The sequence below is a fragment of the Python bivittatus genome, unplaced genomic scaffold, assembly GCF_059951505.1.
Source record: "Python bivittatus isolate LINGU-HERP-01145 unplaced genomic scaffold, Pbiv_v1 ctg000580_np1212, whole genome shotgun sequence".
Classification (NCBI taxonomy): Eukaryota; Metazoa; Chordata; class Lepidosauria; order Squamata; family Pythonidae; genus Python; species Python bivittatus.
The window spans coordinates 402,750-426,610 of record NW_028277087.1 but is presented as its reverse complement, the minus strand read 5'-3'; the positions used below and the strand labels follow the sequence as shown (position 1 = coordinate 426,610).

Sequence of the window (23,861 nt, the reverse complement as noted above, 5' to 3'; positions counted from 1 at the left end):
TTCTTGTTTAAATAAAAACTCAGTGGGGCCACTTTCTAAGGGCAAGTGGTTGCGTGGGAAAATGATGATCAGGCATGGGGATGATTGCGTGTTTAGCCATAAACTGGTGATTACACAGATAATACCTTTTAGAACCCTATAGGAATCTTTCAGATGCAGCTAAACTGAAACTCCCCAAAGCCTCAGCAGCATCATTGGCCACGCTGGCTGGGGCTGCTGGGAATTGTAGTTGACCAACCTCAGGTAGGCCATAGGTTCTCTTTGCCCATTGACAGGACCAGCTGGATCCATAGGGAAGGTCAAAAAAAAGTCAAGATGATGGTTGTGACTACACAATTGAAGTTTTGCCTCTTTTATACCTGCATCAACTGCATGCCCATGTACAAAGGGGGCATGGCTTTGATCATCCTGTGGTGACTGCTTTCATGACATTTTTGACACACCCTTCAAATGCTTCTGGACAGGGGTATCACATGAATGTGGATGGATTGACTGCTGATGGTAGCCCAAATTCATACATCACAGTAAGTCCGAAATAGCTGTCTTTGGTTTGTGTGATGGAAGGCATGAGTGGGGAGGATTCTGGAATGGAGCTTCAAGGTTACAGGGAGGGGGGAGAGGCATTCCAAGGAAAGCCTCTCCTCAGCCCCCAGCTGGAGCGTGTGAAAGTGAAGAGAAGGAGACTGGCCCCTCCCTAAGGGATTCAGGGTTATAGCTGCTGTCGTTCGGGGTTAGAGTTAGTCTGGCAAGATTCTGTCTAGTAGGTGTAAGCTAATAAAGTAACTGAGCTGTTCCTGGACTGTCTCGTTGTGGTTCTTGGGCTGAACCTGACAGTTTGGGACGAGCGTGTTCTACAAATCCAGTCAATAGTGATGTGGGGTATAGTCACCATGGTTAATCTACCACTGTCTGGACTGTCTTTTCATGCCATGGCCATTTAATGTTAGGATTCATCTTTTTTCCACATGCTCTCCCTATGTCATATGAGGTTGGCCCACGGAAGATCATCCTCCATGTTAACATTCCTGATCTAGCAGTGGATCTCTACATTGGGCAGGAGGGTGGACGAGATCAGTGTTTCTCAATCTCAGACACTTCAGGATGTGTAGACTTCAACATGCTGGTTGGGGGATTCTAGGAGTTGAATCTCTCTCTCTCTCTCTCTCTCTCTCTCTCTCTCTCTCCCTACCTACCTACCTACCTACCTACAGTATCTATCTATGATATTTGTATGATCTCTATGTTAATTTTTGTTTTGTTTTGAGGGAATGACCAACCTATTCATACGGTACATAAATAATTAAATTTACTTAACTTTATTAGATTCATTGAGTCAAGGCACCAGATTCATTAGATTCAATCAGTCCAGCCACTCTACACATCCAATGAAGGGTGCTGCAGGTCACAAAAGATTCTGCTTTTAAATAAAATGTGTTAGTCAGAAAAGATGCTCCCAAACTCCTGATAATCTGGCTAGTAACTGTTAGGTAACAAACCCAAATTCAGATTGGCCTGTTTTTCCAGAAGAGACTGGCATCGTCAAAAGTGCAGGAGAACAAAAGCCAGAATCTCTTAGCTTTGAACTGCATACATATGAGTTCCATATTTGAAAGCAAAGTTACTTGCTAGAATTCTTGTGTTCTCTGTTCAGCCTTTTTCCTAATAAATTATAACAATTGAAGCTCAGAGAGAATTGTCCCATGGCTGTCTTCTTGAGTCCTCATCGTTGCTATAGAATTCTTCCTCTTCCTCTTCCTCTCCTCCTCCTCTTCCTCCTGATTCCTGGTGACTGCCTGAACCATCCCTGCAGTTTCTTGACAACATTTTTGGAAGTGGTTTGCCCTGGCCTTTTCCTCCTGGGGCTGAGGGGAAGGGTTTGGTCCAAAGTTACCCAGCTGGTTTCATGCCCAAGGCAGGACCAGAAATCATGGTCTCCCCAGTTTCTATCCTGGTGCCTTTAACCACTGGGTCAAACCGGCTCTCTATAGAGAGGTGGGGCCTGACTAAAGCAGAATAAAGCATAAATATCACTTCGTGATTTTAAAAAATTCTGTTCATGTTATCTAAAATTGTCTAAAAACCTTTTTTACAACTCCACTGCACTATTTCTTCCAAGATTTTTTTAAACAAATACTGCTGTCAAGCTAGATGTTCCCGATTCTGCATTTGACATGGGATTTGTTTTCTAGGGAAAGAATATTATATTCTGCTATTCTAAATTTCCCTGTATTATTTTCAGCCCACTTTTCTATCATATCACAATTATTTGCATTTTATTTTTGTCTTCTAAGTATTAGCTACCCCATTTAATTTTGTAACATTTGTGAACTAAATAAACATTTTCTTCATCTCGTGACCCACGGCAGTATAGGGAAACAAGACCGAACCCTTTTGGCACCCCATTCAGAACTGCATGCCAGTTCAATGAGGAACTGTTAATAAGCACTTTTAAAGCCAATTATATGTCCACTATTTGTCCAGCTTATACTTGATTAACTTGCTAATCAGCATGTCACGTGTTTACCAAATGCTTTGGTGAACCCAAGATATATTACATCCACGCCATTCCCACAGTCTACTAAAGAAGTTGTCTAATCAAAAAATAGCCTGGCAGGATTTGTTCTTGCTACATTCATAACATCACCACATTATTATCCATCATTTAATGATCTGCTGAAGAGCATTTAAACAGAAGCAATGGGTTACAACTACGAGGTAGGAGAAATTTCCTGTCTGCGTGAGCTGTCAGCCTAGGGAGGAGCTGCCACGCAAAGTGGGCCAATCTCCTTCAGTGGAGGTCTTCAAGGGGAGTGGCTGGACGTGTCAGCAGATCTTGCTCTGGGCAGAGAGCTGGACTAGATGACCTCAGAGGACCCTTCCAACTCTAGGGGTCTGGGACCCCAGCGGTGTCCGGGAAGCTCTTGGCTGTGGCTGCCAGATCTGGGCTGCAAAGCCTGGGAGGGCCCCTAGATGGCAGCACAGAGTTAATCTCCCCTCTTTTTGTTGCACCCTAGCGAACCTCTGCCCTTTTGCAGCCCTGCTTTGCCCAGGTATGGGGGGCTCCCTGCACCGAGGTCTTTCCATCGCACCCTGACGAGCTGAAGCCCATGCAAGCGCTTCAGGGGATAAACCAGCCGCCCCACCCCGACCCCCCCCCGCATCAGTTTCCCTTCCCCCTTCGCCGATTAGGATGGCTGGCCCTTTAAGAGCTCGATGGGAGGGGGACAGAAGACAGAAGGCGTGTGGGCGTGGCCACAGGATCCAACGAATCCGGAGAGAGAAAGAGAGTCGGACCCTGGCGGGTGGATGCCAGCCTCCATGCGCATGCGTCCCGCTTCCTCAGAGCGACTCGCCGCCGTTTCCATGCGCATGCGTTTCCTTTCCTCAGGGGAAGACGGCCGGCTGCGACTCCCCCGCCTTCCCTATGCGCATGCGCGTTCCTTCCAGCTCGGGCGGGGGAGGGAAGCGGGCAAGGTCCGGACGGGTAAAGCGCCGCCAGAGCCATGCGCATGCGCCTCCAGTCGTTGCTAGCGGTGGTAAGCGCTGGCCGCGCCGCCGTCGCTGTGCGCACGCGCAAAGCGCTGGCGCTCCTCGGGATTCGCCGGCGGCGGCCGCCCCCGTCACGTGATCGTGGCGGCTCTTCTCCTTTCTTCCCCCCTCCCTCCACCTGTCCCCGGCGCGTTGGACGCTGGAAGCCAAGATGGCGGCGGAGCTGGTGGAGGCGAAAGTGAGTGAGTGAAAGAGACGGAGGAGACGGGGAGGAAGGCGGGGAGGGGGCTGAAGGGGCGCCCTTTCTTCGCCCCCGGGGGTGGGGGAGGCTCGCTGCGCCTTTCTCTGAAAGCCCCCCGAGGGGAGGGGAGGGGGCGTGGCCAAGGGGGAGGGGCCTTCTCCCGGTCGCCGGAGGCCCCGCCCCCTGACCCCGAGGGAGGGAAGGCCCCCTCTGGCGCCGCCCGGGCCCTCCGCGGCCCCCCGCCCCCTCCTGCCCCCGCGCTCTCCCCGCGGCCCCTCGGCCGATCGGCGCTCCGGGCACCGACCCCTGGCGGAGCCTCGCCACGCTGCGGGGGCGCCTGGCAGCCCCGGCGGAACGCCGCCCCCGGGGCGCTCGCGGTCCCGGGGGGCTGAGCGTCGAGCCGGGCGCCCTCTGGGCCGCGCGGGCGGGCAGGTCCGGAGCCACGGCCCGGGGTGCCGGCGGAGCGGCGCCCGGCTTTCTCCCGGGCCTCCTGCGAGGGCGAGGCAGGTGTTTCCCCGGCCAGGCTTTGCCCCGGCGGGAGGTTGCTCTGCCAAGTGCATCATCCCGTGCGCTCGGATGTGTACCTGCACATCTATCTACATATCTATATATATCTGTGTGAGAGAGAGAGAGAGTTCACACGTTCCTGTGGAATCCCGGCTGTGTTCCTCACAAAGGCAGAAGAGAGGAGTAGCGTCTGGCCAGCCCTTCACTCACTCACTCACTCACTCACTCACTCACTCACTCACTCACTCACCCACCCAAATGCTCGCGATGAGGATGGAAAGCGGACAGCTTTGGCATAAAAAGTCTCTCCGGAGCCTCTCTCCAAAGCCCTACCGCATGCAGTCCCTTGCCTTTTCAGGGGTGCCGTTTACTGCGGGTTAGCAAATGCTGTGGGCTTCACCGATAGTTTAGCACCTACGAGCGGAGTGACTTTGTGGGGCATCTTGAAAGCCACTGTCGTGCGCCAATTTTTCCTGTTTGGTGCGCCCCAAAGCGACCTGTTTGAAAATGTTTGCAGGGGTTCCTAGGAAAAGTGAGTGGCCAAGATCCCTTTAACTGAAAAACTTTAGCACACATCTGCTCTAGCGTATTACATTTAGCAGAATTACTCTGCTGTCATCAGGCTACATCTGGTAAGAGTAATGGTGTGCCTATGATAAAGTGAAATATAGAGGCTCAGCTTCCTGTCCATATACTTAGGGCTAAATCTTCTCAGGAGGACTGGAGGTGAGAACAACGCTTCATTATTCACAGTGCTTCAGACAGTATGTCTGCCTATGCCTATTTTGATTAATTGGTTTTATTTTATTCTTGCTTTTGTGTGTATTTATTTCCACGGAATTGCTTGCTCCTATATTAAGTGAGACTAAATAATAATAAAAGATATAAGTGATTTGAAACTGCGATATGTACCTTGCCTTCTGAACCTAATTCAAGAAGCTGCTAGTTGCTGCAACAGAATATGATGATGCAACAGCAGCTTATGGTGAAAATGCATCTGTATCACTCACACTATAGCTTGAGTGGTCATCTTCTCCCCCCCCCCCCGCCCAGTTAGAGGGGATGGAGGTTCAAGTACAGCTAGAGGAAAGTGAGAGGATCTAGAAATCACAACTCTGATCATTGTCATTGGTAATATTGATTATAAACAAAGTGTTAAAAATATGAGAGGTAGATTATTTAGAAACAAGCAGCTTAGTGGTTTTAAAGTTAGTTAAAAGTGGTTTGAAATTGTTGGAAAGGCTGCATTTGAATCTGTTCAGAAAGAAGCTGAAAATACAGACTGAGAGATACTTCATGAAATCTTGAGAGTTGTGTGTTACACATTTATTAAGCAGCCTTACAGTTCAATCCTGCGTGTATTTAGTGGAATGTGAGTCTTGAGCGGGACTTGCTCCGTAATAAGTTTGATTAGGATTGCAATCTAGTTTGTTTCTCCCCGTGTCATAAGTGCAGGTTAATGTGGGGAAAGTAAAATTGACTTATACTTTATCATTACAGGGGTTGCAATGCAGTGTTGTGAATTCTTTTGGATGTCCTGAAAGTCTGTATGAAGGTCAGGCATCACGGCAAAATCAGCATCTGAACTGAGAGTGATCTGAACATTAGCAAACCTAAGAAAATTAGAGCAGGTTCTGTCTTCTAATCACTCCCACTCACTTTCTCTCTTCTCAGTAAGTCTCTTTTTTATGGGCTGGTGACAATGAATCAAAGAAGAGAAGAGGTAGATTAATGTGAGGTGGAGAATAACAGGGAAGGTCCTGGGTTAACTGGGAGACTGATACATGCTACTCAGAAGTAAGTAACATTGCATTCCATAAGACATACTCCTAGGGAAATGTACCTAGGTGTGCGAAACTGTCAGTATGTGTACTTATACTCTTCCCAAGAGAAAAACAGCAGAATGCTTTTCACCATGGTCAGTTTTCCTCTCCCTGTTTCTGTATAAAGCACTGTTGTGCACCAGCTAGTGAAACTGTTTCTTTGGGATGCAGTTTTCTAGCTGCTGCTTCAGTGGTTCAGGCCCTGTTTTCCTCACCTCTTTGTCTTTTGTGCTCTTTGTGTGAAACTGCTGCCTCTTTCTTAAATTAGTCACTTCATAGACATTGAAGTTATGGGACAATTCAGTGACTCTCTTATCCAAGCAAGGTTTTCAAGGAAGCTATTTAATAACATCAGTGTCTGTTTGAAAAAAAAAAATCCTTAGTATTGATGCCTGTGCTTTCCTCTTTTCAGAACATAAAAAGCTTCACATCATATTATGCAGCTAATCTTTTTTCATTCCATGAAGGAAGCCACTGTTTCGATTCTCCACGTTGAAAGAGTGAAGCTGCTTTCTGGCTCTTGTGATTTCAAGGAAATGTTTAGAAAGGGAATGTTTAAAGCCATGGCCACAGGAACCCGGAAGCGTTTCTAAGAGTCAGGAGTCATAATCTGGACTCCCTTGGCTGGTCTCCCAGTGATTCCCTCCTTCAGACAGAGCTATACGAGGATATGGCAGCTGAATTCCCACCTGATACCCCTCAGGTCCCACAGAGGGTTGAAGTCTCCATCCAAAAAAGGCATGCCAATTAACCTTCTTCATCTGCAGATTCTGTAGAGATTCATACTCCTTCCTGTAATGCCTCTGTGTTCTAATACTCTTGTGAAGTTAGAAAAAAAAAAAGAGAGAGAGACTTGTTATAAATACCTTTCTTCAGTGGAAACTAAAGTTTTCCATCCCATTACAAAAGAAAGATTAACTCAGCAAAGGTAGGAAGCTGCTCCTGTCACCAGCAATCATTGCACTGGTCTTGCTTATGATTAAATTCTGTATTGTAATGTCGCTGGTTGTTTTGTTCTCAACAAATTTCTCCCTCTATCTAGTCATGCATACGTATATTTACTAAGGATAAAGAGTTGTACATCTGCAGTTCTTAAGGCGTAGCAGGAGCATTGTTTTCGTGGTTCTTGCATGATAGACTGTATCCTAGTAGCACAGATTTGAAGGGATTTGTGAAGGAAAAGTACCCTAATATATTTTTATTTCTATTTAGAAGGATTCATCCCCTTCTTTCCCTTCCCGATTCATGTTGAGAGAGCGTGGTGGTTTGCCAGGCATGTTAGTGACAGAAATGAAGTCTGAATTGGAAATCCAGCTCCTGTGCTCTCCTAGGCTTAACTCTTATTCTAGATGAAGAGTAAGTGTGGCTTTCCAGATTATGTTGTCTGTCTGAGTGTTCTCCCCGAATACAGTACATTTCTCTCACTTGCATAGTGTGCTTTGAGTTTTGAGTTAGCAACTTCACGTTTTTAGAAATTAGCACCAACTGTTTAGATTCTGTAGCCTGCACAGAGTGAGACAGAAAGGGTTGACGGTCTTCTCACCTACTATTTTAGGGGCTGCTGGTGGTGATGCTGGACTTTTTGGTTCCTGGATGATCACGGGTCTGGGCTTTTTCCAGTTCCGGCACTGGGTTTATGGCAAACATACTCAGATTGTGACTCAGCAAGTCAAACCCTGCTCTCACCAGCCGTGGATGGCAGCCCCCGGGGGCTCTGCCAAATGCAGACTGCAAAATAAGGGGCTGCTGAGGACCAGGCACATGGTTGGCAGACTGCATCAGATTTGCTGGGCCACAAACCGGGTTGAATGGCCAGAGATAAAGGAAAATGGAGGTCTAGGGATAGGTGGTGAATTCAGTTTTTGCTTTACTTGCTGTCCCCTGCTTCAGAAATATGGCCATAGAGGCTCATTTGGCAGGGATGGGGAAGGATATCCCCCTTGCCGTTCTTGAGAAAGTCTTCAACAACAACAACAACAAAAGATCTGAAGTAGCTGTAATGCAAAAGCATTAGTGGCTTTCTGGGCATTTAGAACTCCCATCTTTAATCCCAGGCATTTCTAGGTAGAGCCAGGAAAGAGCCTTGTCAGAAGCTGCGCGGTTGCGGCAAGTCAGAACATGGACTCTTGAATTAGATAGATTGACTCCTAACAAGGCTGCTTTCTGTGTTCCTGATTAATTTTTTATCTATAACCAGGCTTGGGCTCAGCCCTGGCAAGACCGAGTGGCTGTGGGTTTTAAGCCCCTGCCCCCCTCCAGCTCTGGAGATTTTCCATCTTTACCTCTGCCCGGGGGCGGACTTCCCCACGAATCCTGCTTGAACAGCAGGTGAGGACGTTGGCCAGGGGGCCTTTACATGGGTTTGTCTTCTGCACCGATTGTGGCCATTCCTGGACTGGGAGGCCTTGCTCCCGGTGACTCATGCCTTAGTTGTCTCCCATTTGGATAGCTGTAACACCCTCTACGTGGCGCTGCCCTCGAAGAGCACTTGGAAACTGCAGCTGGTCCAGAAGGCAGTGGCACGGGCAGTTTTTGGCACTCTTGTTATGCTCGTGTAACACCACTTCTTCATGAGCTGCCTGGTCTCCCATTGAGTTTCCATGTGCAATTCAAGCTGCTGGTCATCACCTTCAGTTCATGGCCTAGGGCCAGACTATTTGCTTGTCTCCCGTTGTTTCTGCCCACCCCACCAGGTCTAGCAGGGAGGGCATACTCCAGGTCCCTTCCATCAAACAAAGCCATCTTGTTGGACCCGAGTCATGCCTTCTCTGTGACTGCACCTGCCCTGCGGAACAGCATACCCAGGAGATCTGGATGGCCTGGATCCTGTTAGCCTTTCGCAAGACTTGGAAACCAGGAGTTTGGGCCAGGAGATTGGGCAAGATCTGCTAATGATGCGGATGTTGTTTTGGTGCTTGTTGCTTTAACCAGAGGGTCATGGGTTATGGTGGTTTTAATCTTTGTACCAGAGGCACTGCTGTGAGATGGGCAGCTCCATGGATCGTTTAAGCAAATTAAATAAATAAGGAAGTAGGACCAGAGGTTTTGAATACAGCACCTGCTGCACGTCTAAAAAGGTCCAGGTTTGATCTCTGCCATTTCTGTATGTAAGAATCTTTGGGCCATAAATAGAAAAAAAAATATATTGTTACGTGTAAAAATCAGTGAGGCAGGACTGGAGAAGGTCTCTCTTTGGACTTTCCACTAAAAGTAGGTAAATAATCTGACCTGCAGTAAAGCAGTTTTCTACATTCCTCCAAACTGGATGCTCCAGTTGTTGCTTTTGACTGGAAAGGCAAAGCAGAGCAGAATGGTTGTTGGAAAGATGCATTGAGTTTTGAGAGTGGAAAGGAAAGGTTTTATCTGTTTTGAAGCTGGCTCCAAATATTTCCCTCTTCTTGGGATCTCTGCTGGTAAGGAAGGCCTGCCACACTCAAGATGTTCTAAAGAGAGGGTGGAGGCAGGAGCAGTGGGTTAGTGGAACCTCATATTCAGAGGCAGAGTTCTGTTGAATCCCAGATAGTGATGAGCAACCCAAAATGAGGCTTTTGCCATCATGCCTTATTTGGGGTTGGTCGCTGCAGAACACTGAATTCTGGAGCAGAATCCTTTTCTGTGATCCAGCAAAACCTTATTTATTTATTTAGCGAAAGCTTCAGCTGCTATTGGAGATTTTTTGAATAGCAGGACGGGGAAACGAGCCAGAGTGATGTTGGCTTCCAGGGCTGTTTTTAAAAGCTATAGTTGCCCAGGAAACTGGTACGATGGTACAGCCAAGTTTTGACTTTGGCCAACAATGATCAGCACTCTTCCCACTCTGCAACTCTGTCTTTTTTTCTCTCATCACTTCTACATACCCATCCACTTCCATGCTGTCACCTCTCTATGTTAAGATGATGGCCAAATTTATGTTTGGGGCTAAGCTTGTGCAATTACAGTGTCCTGTTCCAGCTGTCTATAAAGAAGGCTAAATCTTCTGATCAAAATTCATAGCGTCAAGGGGACAGAGAGCTGCCGAAGGCTAGAGCGCAGATTTCATGGCTGCTGAATGCAGGGGCAAAATTAGAAGATTATAGCCTTCCTGGAGAAGGTGACCTCTCATCCTTCTTGAATCTTCTCTCATCCCAAAGCAGGATTTCTCTGCTTTTCCTGAGTCCCTTCTGAGGAGCACTCTGACGAGGTATCCAGTGGGTTACCTAGTCTTTAAGAAAGACGTTGCTGGAATCAATGTTTCCAGGTTTTCTGATCTAGTGGAGCCCCTCTTAAATTTCTAAAATCACATAAGATCTGGAGGAAGCAAAGAGAATGTTCCCTGTGAACCAGAAACTTGTGAAAGTGAGGAGAGTAGATTCAAGATGGAAAATGGCAATTGCCTTGCTCATGAATTAAATATTAGAGCTGTGTAGTGGTTTGGATTCAATGGCAGAAAGATGTTTCAGAGTGTTCAGGGGCATAAACATGGCACCTGGCTGCAACTTCTTAAACCCAATGCATGTTTTGCGGTAGCTGGAAGGGAGTTGTGCCATCCCAGGAAAAAAAAACATGATTTCTTTAAGGAGTTGCAGACTGGTGGCATGTAAGCATCAAAACATTACCCGTGTGAGCACTGGGTGATCATTGTTTTATAAAGATTGACATTTGCTGGGTATTCACTTCTCGAATACTTGACAGTCCCAATGTTGGCTGGAAGCCATAACACATGAAGATGGACTTGATCTAGAATGCTTTAGAAATGGAACACATACTTTGTTCTCTTGCATAGCTGACAGAAGATCAACAATAATAATAATAATAATAAAAAAACCCAGTGATCTTTCATTCCATTGGACAATTTATATCGTGATTATTTATTGGATGTTTCATTTGGAATGAGAAATTATCTGATTTAATTTTTTCTTTTTTTATTGGTGGCTTCCCACTGTGGTTTCCTGATGGGGTGTCTTGGAGAACTGTAGATGGACAATGATTCTACCAAGCAGCCTTTACAAATGTATTGTAATTTCAGTATAACTATATAACCCAGTTTCTTTCAGAGGTGACCCTAATGAGGCAGTTGTATTAGTCAACTAAATTTGGTTGTCATGAAAGTCCAGCAATTTTTAATTGTGGAATATAACAGTTGGAGAGGACCTTAAAAATTGTCTACTCTAATCCAGTGTGAGAATCCATTCCTAGAGCATCTCCAGCCTCTATTTAAACATCTCCAGGGAAAAGAGTCCATCTCCCAAGGCTGTCTCTTCCTTTGGTGAAGGGCTCTTCCAGTTAGGACATTTTTCTGATGTCTGTCCAGAATGTCTTTTCTTGAGATTTAAACCCCTGGTCTTCTGGCACAATCCTGAACAATTCTGACTGCATCTTATGCCTCACAGCCCTTCAGATACTTGAAGACAGCTATTGGAGTCTGCCCCCTTGCAATCTTCTCTTCCCCATGCATGCTCAGTCCCTTAAATTGTTCTTTCTTGTGTTTTCCTTTCCAGCCCCTGATATCTTGGTTGCTCTTCTCTGGACACACTCCAGTTTGTCAGTGTCCTTCCTAAAATAGTTGTTTTATGTATTTCTGTATTTTTATTGCTAAGGAGAGACAATCAAGGGAATCTCTCGCTGAAACACCAAACTAAAAAATAGCTTGATCAGTCCTGAATTCTAGGCTCCTTCGCTTTTCCAGCAAACATCTTCTGGTGGTATGTATTTCTGTTACACAGAATAAACTTCATAATTATTAAGAAGAAACTCCGAAGATGAGGTGGGTGCCAAAGGCTTACTTCAGTGAGTAGATAATACATAACCAAAATTTTGTGGCGGGGGGAATTTGCTGATGGCCATAGAGACTTGGGCTAGATTGATCCAACTCTGATTGACTCTGTTGACATCAAGGTTTGTCTGTCTGTCTGTCCTCCCATCTTCTTTGCAGAACATGGTGATGAGCTTCCGGGTCTCAGACCTGCAGATGTTGTTAGGATTTGTTGGCCGGAGCAAGAGTGGTCTAAAACACGAACTGGTAACTCGGGCCTTGCAGCTGGTCCAGTTTGACTGTAGCCCAGAACTGTTCAAGAAGATAAAAGAGATCTACGAGACTCGTTATGCCAAGATCTCTGACCCAGGACAGCCACCACAGCAGCCGCCACCACCACAGCACCGACCTCCTTCTGAAGCTCTTTCCATCCATCCTTCCTATGACCGCAACAGCACGGTAGCCAGGACTGCCCTCTCGACTACCAACATAGACTATCCCTCCCTCTATGGAAAGTATTTAAACGGACTGGGACGGTTGCCTGTGAAACCAGTGAAGCCTGAGGTCCGGTTGGTGAAACTTCCCTTCTACACTATCTTGGATGAACTGTTGAAGCCCACAGAGCTTGGTGAGTTGGGCCAGGGCAGTTGCCAGTCCTGGAGGTCAGGCGCTCCAGGCTCACGGATGGTAGTGGGAGCAGACTGGAAGTTGTGCCCTCTGTCACATGTGTCGATGGGGCCTCGAGGGCTAGTCCGTCTGCCAGGCTCCCTGTGCCTGAGCCTCAGAGCTCTTTTTCTCTCTTCTCTTCAAAGCTGTGGGTAGCATCTTGTGTGATAGACAGGTTGAGGTGTGGCTTGATCCAAGGATGGCTTGGAACCGTCGTGGGCCTTGGGGCCAGGAAATATAGTTCTGGGCAGAGATGCCTCAAAGCTTCTGGTACTGCTTAAAATTTGCCAGTTCCTTGGCAGCTGCATTCCATTTCGGTAAAAGTTGAGATGGGCAGAGAGATGGCTGCCATTTCTTTTCCAAACTGGGGGTCCCAAGGCCCTTGTAGCTGGAATGGGGATGTCAGGTTTCTCCATTCAGGAATCAGTTCATTCTCTGGGTGGCAGCAGCCTGAGGAAGAGGTGGGGTCAGACCTCCGCAAGGCCATTTTGGCATCATTTCCCTTCCTTCGAATCTTTCTTGCAGTCACCTTCTTTGCTTCCATCACTAGCAGCGATTGCACGTACAGATTCCTTGTGAAACAGAAGTATAAAGGAAAATAGCACTTGTACTTAGTGTGAACAAAGCTGGCATCAGTTGCAGATGATGCACTAGCGATGAGATTCCCCCCCCCAATTGTTGGCATTTGGAAGAAGTTTTTTTTTTTAATCTGCGGCCACTGCCACAAATAGCCATCTTTACCCCATTGTGGTTGGTGCACCCTGATTCCTTTTGCAGTCTGGATGGGCCAGGTTTCAGCAGATCAGACAGACATTTCAGAGGTTCTTGGGTCCAGTGCTAGCATCTTTCTGTCTCTGAACTTGTTTTGCTTCTTATTCCCTCTTTCCAGGCCAAATCTGCCTCCCAGAGGCAATCGTGGCAATTATTGTGTTCTTAATCTTTTAATCTGCCAGCTGAAGGCCATGTACATGGGGTTCCCCCCTCTTTTATCTCCATAATAACCACCCTCTGAGGTGGATTGGGCTGCAAAGAGGGACTGGCCAGAAATCACCCAGGTGCTCTGTGGTTGAGTTGGACTTGAACCTGGTCTCCTAGTTCACTCTTTCAGCCCCTGCATTGCCACACTAGGCCTGGACAATTGTAGTTCTGTCCCCAAGGCTGCTGGCCTTACCGAAAGGGAGGCTTGGGTAAGCAGGTTGGGACTAAGTGCCTGGTGAGTTCGGAACTGGGACGCCTGACTTCTGTATGGCTTCTCCTTACGTCCCAAGGGGTAGCTGGAAGGTGATCTGGCTGTTTGCGCGCAGCTTGGTGGAATCTTTATAAAGATCCTTTGGCAAACTAGCTGAGGCAATCTCTGTGTTTTGATTGCAAGATGATTTAGGAGGCCTTGGTGTCCTCTGAGAAATTCCTCATAGCTCTGACTCCCAAAGTGTTTCTGTGCTGTGAGTTGTTTTAGACCATGGTGGGGGTGGGGGCAGCTTTTTATGAGCTGGTGCTGGTGTTTTGTGTGTGATCAAGTGAGAGTGTTGGGTGTGCATTTTCACAGATTCCTGCTATGGATAATTTCCCCCTTTTTGAAAGGCTGTATTTCAAGCCATGGGGACTAACAGTTAAGATGCACTTTTATTCTGCGTTAGTCAAACCTCACGTACAGCGCTAGATCCGGTTCTGGGTATCGGAGCTTCAGAACGAGGTGAACAAGGTGGAAAGGATAACAAGCCTTATGCAGAGAAATTAAAAGAGGAAGCAAGGTGGGACAGGATATGATGGCATTCTCAAAAACCTGAAGGACCATCACAGATGACAGGGGAAAGTCTTCTTCCATGCTGCATCAAGGGTTGGACTAAGTTGAAGAAGCCTGAGAATATAACTAAGGATCTTCCTCAGTCAGACCAAAAGAAGACCCCATCTGCTATAGCTTTCTGTTTCCATGTTGATCAACATCTTTCCATTAATAATTTTTCCCAACAACTGATATTCTGTCGCCTAGGATACAAGTGGCAGGATGTGCAGGTAGTCCTCGTTTAGCGACCACAGTTGGGATCAGCAACTCAGTCGTTAAGCAAAGCAGTCACTAAGTGAAACCGTGACTCTGCTTATGATCTTATTTCAGCTTTCCTTTGCTTTACAGATCCACAAAGGTCTTAAATGGGAGAATTGGTCATAAAGTTACTTTTTCTTCACTGTTGTAACTGTGAATAGTTGCTAAATGAGGCAGTCACTAAACAAGGACAACCTGTAGTAGTTCTGGGGAGTAGTAGCTATTGAGGGGCTTGCTTATTTATTTGGTTTGTATAGCGGCCCATCTCACATGTGTGACTCTGGGCGGCTCACAACAATTAAAAACAACAGCAACAAAACATAATAAAAAATATAAACTCAAACATACGACCATAATAAAAGCACCATTAAAAGCTAAGTTAAACACAAAATATAATCACAGTCGGTGGGTGAATACAACCATACAACTCCCCGAGCTACTTGCCATTTGAACATCTATTCTTGGATTATATTTATTTTCTATTTATTCAGGACAATTTTACATTGTATTTTTAATTGATTTTAACTTCTTCGTAAACCACCCAGTGTCGTTTTTTAATGAGATGGGTGGTGACAAATTTGATAAATAAATAAATAAATAAGTGCATTCCATTCAGTACAGCCATTGAAAAGGCTCACCCCTACTACCAGACCCCCAGTCACGGTGACGTAGCTATGTTTGCAGGCTCTTCCTAAAGGCCACAAGCCTAGAGCCAGTCTTAGTTGCAGAGGGATGATGTTCCAAAGGGTGGGTACCACGGTCCCTCAATATGTGAATCTGCCCAGTCACTTTCATGGCCCCCCGGGGTGGCAGCGAATCCATAGCTTATTTCCGGGTTGTATGAAAAATGATCAGCCCGTAATTGTCCACCATACCCTTGTGTTATGAGACCTGGGGAAAGCCTCTCATTGACCACCCCAGGGGTCAAGTTACAGAGAGCGACTTTTGAGCGTTGAGAGAGCAGCACTGCTCCTGGCTGGAACTGGATACCCACCTCTTTGGGATGTTCCAGCTCTTGTTTTCTAGCTTCAAGCAAGGACTGGCCTCAAAGACTTGCCTGCAGCTGCAAGACTCTGTGGCCTGGTGTGCACGTCACATTCAGCCAGCATGTGGTTTGTTCTGGCTTCGTGCCCTGTGCAAACTCAGCCGTTGCTGTTTTCAGGCCATGGTTTATAGCTTAGTAGTTGGGCAGCAGTTGACAGTAGGGTGTCTACTGTGGCTTATTCAGGAAAAGGAGTAAGGTTGGAGCTCAGCCTGTGTCCCCTGGTAAGATCAGGTTGCCTACCCTGTACCATCAGGCCAGGCAGATCCTTGTTAGCCGATCAGCCATCATTTTCCCTGCAGCACGGATCTCTGTATAGCTCATTGCTTGCTCCACAATGACTCTTGAGCATTTTCTCTGCTCTGCTCTCCTCCAGAAAAGCTTGTGATTTGGGCTGGCAAATGTTTCCACCGTTCTGGGCAGACTCTCTTAGTCAGCTCTGAGATATCTCTCCTTCTAGAACTGTTCAGGTTAACATCTCCAGTCCAACACTGGAAGTTTTGGCAAGCACTGCTGTGAATTGTCACCTCATAATTAACATAATTAAATATAGCAAATGCCAGGACAGCAACAGCAATGTGGGGAAAGCAAGCAGGGTGCTTGTGCTCTTGCTATCTTCCCTAGCAAAAAGGCGTTGACTTTTTCCCTGCCATCTAAAGTCACTGGATTTAAACTCCTTTTGGCTTGTAGGGGGGGCAATTGCGTTGAACTTTCTCCTCTCAAGGTCATTGGCACTATTGACTGTGGAGGCGGGCACATTCATTTGGGCCGCATTCACACATTGCACTTTCAAGATCCAATGGATTTATTTTGGTGAGTGAATCCAGTGCTTGTGAAGCAGGATTTGTGGCTAAGCACGTGGGATAAACCCAGGGGACTGTGGTTTCATCCATGAGCCATTCTAATTATTCTAATCTCACTGTTACTTAAAACGTGAAAAGCTTTTGAAAACAGCAAAACAAGTAAAATAACAGTAAAAGACTAATAAGTTAATAGCACAGTAAGGATGTAGAATATGTAAAGTCCACTATTCCAGTGTAGAACAGATGATAAAACATCTAAACTGATAGGGGCCAACCACAGCTTAATGCTGTGCGTGAACCTGGTCTCTGAGTATACCATATCTTCATTTCTCTCCTTATTTAAGCCATGTTGTATTTCTCCTTAAAGCTGTACATCAGCTGTGTAGATCCACCCATTAATCTTCACAGAGTTCCACATTTTGTGGCCTCCCATCCTCATTTATCTCTTCTTTCTTGCATGTGCTTTTCTGCTACATTTCCCATCTGATGATCGCTGGTTCCTGAAGGGATTCTGCCCCACTCCCAGTCTTTGTGTAACACTGATGATAATACTCCATTTGTAGAGGAGTACGGAGGTGGCCTTGAAGGAAATAATGCAGCAGCCATTAGTAAAACATGAACTTAGGCTGGGAAAACAGGAAGGCGTGAGAAAGAAATTCAAGGTTGCCCCACCTTGACTCTCTGGTATAAGAGGGAGGGAAGGGAAAATGCTGTCGGGCTTTCAAGATTCTGTTGTTATAGCCTATATCAATAAAGAAGAGCCCCAGGATTCCTTGTGGAGTCTGGCCTACTTGGAAGGGCTGACAGTGCAACGAATCATGACTTGAAGTAAGGAAGAATTACTCTGAGGGGTGGCAAGATTAGTTTCTGGTGCTGTTCACTTCCGTTCTTGTTAATCTTTTAATCAGTGCCTTAAGACATTTAAAGAAGAGTTGGGCCCGGACCTAACCTGGAAATAGCCTTGACTGAGTTGAACGAAAGGGCTGGTCCTACAAACAACTCTTAAACTCTTACCTGTTTTAAAGAATTGGATGGGAGTTTTGATTTGCTTGAATCAGCAAATCAAGAAGAAGAAGGAGGCAGAAAGGGCCTGCTTAGCCCCAGTTTCACTGGGATGGGTAGTGAGAGACTAGGAATCATCTCTGCTTTTACCACCATTTGAGGAGTATTTTTTAATCCCTTCTGTGCCCCTCTTGCACCTTATCTGCTACCACACACCCGCATGCCCCTTTAGAAACTGTGGTAGTGTTGTTGTATGACTTCCCTTTGGCAAGCTAAGCTGGCACGCTTCAAAAGCACATGATGTGACAATTTTGCAAAAAGTAGGCAGATCGCTTTGCGTGGACCGTTGCCCAGAGACCTCTGCCTGTGCCGGTTTGAAAGCAGAGGGCAGACCTAAGAAACACCAATCCCTTCCTCCACGTCTTAGCTTTAAGATTAGGAGTCACAGCAAGGCTCCTTGAAGGGCAAAATAACCTTCGAAGTCTCCCTAAATAGGAAACAAAGAACCAGCGCTGGAGGGTTTTTGGGCAAGGGGGCAGCCATAGAAATGAAAATAAACCGATTAAAAAAAAAAAATAGCTTGTCTGTGCCCATCTTTAACATTAGCACCTTGATGGCTGTTCTGTGTGAGGTTTGGCTACTGCAAGTTGGACCAATTATTTCTTGCTGCATCATTCAGGCGCCTCTTTTAGGACTGGCAGATAAGTCCATGGAAGATACCGCTGGCTAATAGGTTTTTTTTTTTTAAACAGTTGTTGGATGTGAGTCTAGTTGCTCCATCCTTCTTTCAACAGCCTTCTGCATTTTGGGGCTGGGCACTGAGAAAGGGGTTTTCCTCCCGTCATGCTCGTTTCCTGCTGGGTGCAGAAGAAATGGAGGCACCCTGCATTTCACTGACTTGCTCACTCACCTCCATGCCAGTGCTTGAGAAGAAGGCTGGGATAAGTGTCTTTCTTTCTCTCTCGGTTTCCCTTCTCATTTTCCATTCTTAGTGGATCCAGCCCAAAGGGGAGTTCTTCGCAAGCAGGGCCCGGGAGAGAAAGCTGTGACAAATCGAGCCGTTTCAGTTTCTTATGGCTTCTTAGCTCAGGCAGGTCTCTGATTGAGACCGCAAGCATCTCCTCCCCGGTTAAATCCGTTAATCTTTAAGGAACTGTAAGATTTTTGCCGTTTTTGAGAGTTGCAGTTGGTAGACTTGTCTGCTTCTGGTTGGCAAAGTAATTTACTGCTTACAGTGGGAATATGAAGTGAAGTACACAACAGGTAATCAGTAGACCAATGTTTCTCAACCGTGGCATCTTCAAGATGCGTGGACTTCAACTCCCAGAATTCTTCAACCCAGATTCTTCAACCCAGAAGGCTGGCTGGGGAATTCTGGGAGTTGAAGTCCACACATCTTGAAGTTGCCACGGTTGAGAAGCACTGCAGTAGACTATCTTAGTGACAGCATGTGGCCAATTTTGCCTGGGTTTGGAAGCTAAGTAAGTCTAGGTCTGGTTTGTATTGGGGTTGGAAACCCTCTAGAGATACAGGGCTGTAGGCCAGACTGGAAGTTGAAAACCTGTTCCAGAAGAAAGCAGTGGTGAGCCACTACGATATTGCTGCTACAGAAACTGCCAGGAGGGGTCTCTGAAGTCATTGGGAGTTGACGCAAAGGAAACATTACCCTTTATTGTTTCAACCATGGGAGGGTTGACTGCCTCTTCGTGGTAAGGGATGCAATATATACAAATGAATGAATGGCTTGAGGCTTACCGTGGGCAGTTGGTTTGTTTTCTGCTCGATTTGCAGTTTTCCTACCATCTAATAAAACTAGCTGATGAAAGAGCTGCATCTTTGAATTTCTCTGCCTTCTAGGTCGGGTTTGGGTCAAGGAGAAGGCTGACAGCTGGCCAGCAGTGTCCTAAGTCACATCTTAGGGCAAGTCAGGGCTGGAAAAAATAGTGTGCGTGGTTTTGAGAGCGCAGAGCAAGTTAGGACATAAAGCAGGAAAAGGAGGGGTGTATGAAATGGCTGCGAAGTGAGGCAGGAGTCTGCGTTTAGTCAGAGTCTGCCAGTATTTCTCAACCTTGGCAACTCTCCGATGTGTGGAATGGAACTCCCAGAATTCCCCAGCCAGCCATGCTGGCTGGGGAATTCTGGGAGTTGCAGTCCACACATCGTAAAGATGCCAAGGCTGAGAAACACTGGCCTAGGGTAATGCAGGAAAGGGCATTAACTGGACATTTAAGTCTCTTTCTTACCAGACGCTATGATGGTTACAGGTTGCACCAATATTCTCCAAAGGACTTAAGGCACAAATAAAGGACATTTTGGAAAATATAAAACTGCACAGATTCATAGATGAGAAACCGGTTGGCACTCTGGATGCCTTAAGTTCTCATTCCTCTTACTAGTCTGCCAGAAGGAGGGGAACTAGGCAGCTGTGGTGAAAAGGAAGACCTATTAAAAAAAAAAATTAAAAGGTGTTGGCCTCATTTAAATGGCTGATTCATCTGGCTGCTTCTTTTCCATTGCAGTCTTCTGGTAGCCTTTGTACTCAGCTTTATTGATTCTCTTCTTGCTTCCCAAATCTCTCCAGCCACTTAGGCTGTGCTCTGTGCTTGAAAATAGCCAGAGAAAGACTGGTGGTAAATAACAGGCAGCAGCTTCTGTGTTCCAACTGCATCTTTAAGGTTTGAATATTTTTCCTAGGTCGGAAAACAGCCCCCTTGCATGCTGAAAATAGCAGAGTGGGGTACTAATTTTCAACAACAGCCTAATCTAGGAACTACCAAGGAAAACACAACTCCCCCACCAACACTAACAGGGCAAGCTACCGTATATAAACAGGGAGCAAACCCCACTCCCTTCTAGCACTGAAGATGTTACCTAGCCGGGTAGTGAAACGTCTGCAAGAAAACAGCCAAGCTCGGAGAACCCAAAGGACCTCATAGTTTTTAACTAGAGAGTTCTCTTTTATATTTGCTTTATGGATATACAGTGGAACCTCGAGTTACGAATTTAATCCGTTCCGTGACTCTGGTTGCAACTCGAATTGGTCGCAACACGAGGCAAATTTTCCCATAAGGTTCAGTGTAATTACCGTTAATCTGTTCCGGCGTCCGCGGACCACGCATCAGGGGCGGAAAAACGGCTGCGGACCACGCGGCAGGGCGGAAAAACAGCTGCGGGCCACGTGGAACAGGCGGAAAAACGGCCGCGGACCACATGGAACTGGTGGAAAAACGGCCGCGGACCACGTGGCATGGGCGGAAAAATGGCCGCGGGCCACGTGGAACGGGCGGAAAATGGCCGTGGATCCGGTTTGTAACTCGAGGTGGTTCGCAACACGAGGTAAATTTTTGGGGCCGGAGCTGGTCGTATCTCGAAAAATTCGTAAGGAGGGGCGTTCGTAACTAGAGGTACCACTGTACTTTTAACTTAACTTGGTTTTAGATTTTAATTCTTGTATCTTCTGCTTTCATTTAGCTGTCTAGAAAATTAGGATGTGAGTTAGATAAGGTCTACATTTCCCTCACCCCCCGTTTGAAGTTGAACTGTCTCAGTTGCCATTTGATGATCATTTTCTCTGTTTGCAAAGTCCCTCTGAAGGGGAGATGGTTGTACAGAAGCCTGCAGAGGAACCCATGGGTCTGCTTTCCGGCCTCCAACTGCCAGTGGTACTTTCAGCCAGACGTCCTTTGTGGCCTTGGGTCTAGTTTGTCAGTGGAGGTGACTTTTTGACGGTGCTAGATTTTTCACCTCACTTTGAAATTGGTCCCCTGACAATCTTTTTGCCCCCCGTGTCCAGTCCCACAGAACAGCGAGAAGCTTCAAGAGAGTCCATGTGTGTTTGCCCTGACGCCACGACAAGTCGAGCTGATCAGAAATTCCAGGTATTCTCCTTGTTTCCTTGCAACTCCTAGGCCAAATAGGAGACTTCTGAGAGTGATGAATGCAAAAAAAAAAAAAATCTGAACAAAGCCTTTGAGCGTCTTGTGGGAGACTGGTGAATCAAACAACAGAAAGTCAATCTTGTTTTTAAAAATGTCATCTTTGCTACAGGCTAAATGCACCTCTCTCCACCTCAGTATTGCTCAATAAGGAAATGGGAACATTCATGGTTTCCCTTTGAATGGGCTTTGTGCACCTCTGCTGTGCCAGTGTCCCTCAGCAATAATAAGTGAAATGTACATTTCTCCATTGAGTGTGTGGGTTGTGAGTTGCAGGAAACTCTATCCTCTCCCACCCTCCCACTGTTTTGCATTTGGCTGTGGCTGATGGACCTTGGAGTTCTAGTAACAACAACAACAGAAATAGTCTGTGTAGATACCACAGGGCAGTCTCTCCCGATCAAGGGGCTTTGGGTCTCCCTTGGCTTTCCCTGTTGGTCAGCCTACATTTTGTCTTGTGAACTGCTTTGGGGCAAGCTCAGTTCTTTGCCCAAACATGTTCAAGTTAATTGTGCAGCCTCCAAATTACAGGGCTTTGGGCGATGGGTCATCTCTCCTTGGGAGGGGAAGTTCCCTAATCTGGGAATGAGGGAGCAATCTTGAAAAGTTGTCAGCTTGAGAGAACCCAAGTCAAAGCTGCTTGGGTTACTTTTTTTTTTCTGCTGCCTAAATTGCATGTGGGTTTTTTCCTAATCTGGCAGGGAATTGCAGCCGGGCGTGAGATCAGTCCAGGTTGTCCTCAGGTAAGTCTGAATGCTGTGGTGCTAATTAACCCTCTTCCCCAGAGACAAGGATGGGGTGGAGGGAAGGGAAGGGATGAAAACAAGGTGGTGATGCGGGATAAGATTCCCTGCAAACAACCTAAAAAGCTTTGCAGAAGGTGGGGGGGGGGGTGTCATTAAAATAGTTTGCCCTTGGAATTGAATGAATTTGGAAGGATTCCTGACAGCTTTTGGGGGACAGGGAGAGTTGCTGGCAATCCTGACTTGCAATTTAGTCAAAGTTCTGAAGTTCTGAGGGAATACAGGAATGAGCTGGAGTGTAGATTTGATCGTTCTGCCTGTGTGAATTCCTTGATATAAAAATCAGTTTTTATCACACTGCCTCCAGCCACACGCCAGCACGCCCAAGAAAGGGAATGCAAGTGCTGATTCTCATTAAATTTGCTCTGTTCCTCCTTATCTGAATTGGTGAGGAGGAAGAGGAAGAGTGAGGCACTCCTTACTTTCTCCCAGAAGCCAACTTTGGTTTGGAAGAACTGAAAACAAAACCAGGCCTCACAGCAGCAGGCTAGGCCTGGTCTTTTGCTCAAGGCTGTGGCCAGCACGATCAGTGACAGAGTAGACGGTGGGGTGAGCCTTACTGTTCCTCCCTCTTCTGCATCTCCGAGTTGATGATCCTTAACTCTAGCCCAATCTGGCTCTAGGGATAATTATGTTGCCCTCAGTCTAACTTTGAGATCAGTTCAGTCCCCTTCTCCATAGAGGGTTCAGCAAATAGGAGAAGCCATGTTTCTCTGAGTCTGGGGTCCTTGCCCAGAGATTCTAGCTTGCAAGCTCTGAAGGTCCTGTCAGGCACTGCAGCAAATACTGTGAGTGCAGGAGGGCTGGTTGATGGTAATGGGCCCAACAGTTGGTCAGCAAATGGAAGAGTTGGCAGCCTGGTGCACCTTGAAGACCGGACCTCCAGGAGATCAGGCCAGCTGGTGCTTGCTCTCTCGATCTCGATTCCTGACCTGTGCTTCCTTTCTCAGAATCTGCTACACAGATACCAGCTGCCCTCAGGAAGACCAGTATCCCCCAAATATCGCTGTCAAAGTAAACCACAGTTACTGTTCTGTTCCGGTAAGTCATTCCAATTTCCCAGGTCTGGGCAGTCCCCCTCTCGCCCCCAGCAGAATTATCAGGGAAGCTCTTTGTGATCTGTGCTTAGCTTCTCAAGGCAGCCAGACCTGTCTTCACTTGCACAGCCTGCTCCTTGGACCCACAGGGCCTGGCCTCAGCACTGTATTGTGAGTGGGATGGGGGCCTCTGTCACCAGGGGTTTCCCTTCTGCTGGCATCTGACGTCAGTCATCTGGTCTAGGAGTCGTGGCTGCTGCCTCGTTCTCAGGAAAATGCCGGGTTCCCCATCCTACCGACTGAAAGCTGACTCTTTAACGTTCCTTCTGGCCGCCTGCCGAAAGCCCTTTCTCTCTCTTTCCAGGGCTATTACCCTTCCAACAAGCCCGGGGTGGAGCCAAAAAGGCCTTGTCGTCCCATCAACCTGACTCACCTCATGTACCTGTCTTCCGCCACCAACCGCATCACCGTCATCTGGGGCAATTACGGGAAGGTGAGGATCATGCGGGTGGGATTTCTCTTGGTTTTCGCCTGCTTCCTGCACCAGCAGGCCTCACCTGGGTTTCAGGGGTTGGAGCAGCCGGCCTGGGGGGGACTCTCTTTTTCCAGATGTGTGACTCTGCATTGGACCTGGGAGAGGCGAACTCTGCTGGCTTTCTGCCATCTGCGATGATCATCTGGGCTTTGCAGCTCTTACAAGGGACTTCTGAGTGGCTTTTAGAAATATTTCTAATAAAATGG

General features: G+C 46.9%; 1 protein-coding gene across 4 annotated transcripts in view; it reads left to right on the top strand.

Moving 5' to 3' along the window:
• The first annotated feature begins 3,577 nt into the window (after positions 1–3,577).
• PIAS4 (protein inhibitor of activated STAT 4) overlaps positions 3,578–23,861 on the top strand; it is a 31,329-nt gene continuing 11,045 nt past the window's right edge. The window contains exons 1-6 of one of the 4 annotated variants that reach the window (XM_088149302.1): positions 3,578–3,727; positions 11,972–12,419; positions 21,139–21,223; positions 21,982–22,023; positions 23,034–23,124; positions 23,485–23,613. In XM_088149302.1, the coding sequence (XP_088005428.1) occupies positions 3,701–3,727; positions 11,972–12,419; positions 21,139–21,223; positions 21,982–22,023; positions 23,034–23,124; positions 23,485–23,613 (822 nt within the window). In that variant the 5' untranslated portion in view covers positions 3,578–3,700. Of the gene's footprint in view, positions 3,732–3,927; positions 4,964–7,435; positions 11,827–11,971; positions 12,420–21,138; positions 21,224–21,981; positions 22,024–23,033; positions 23,125–23,484; positions 23,614–23,861 lie in introns of those variants that run through there. The other 3 variants (XM_088149304.1, XM_088149305.1, XM_025173006.2) reach the window with 3 other exon arrangements.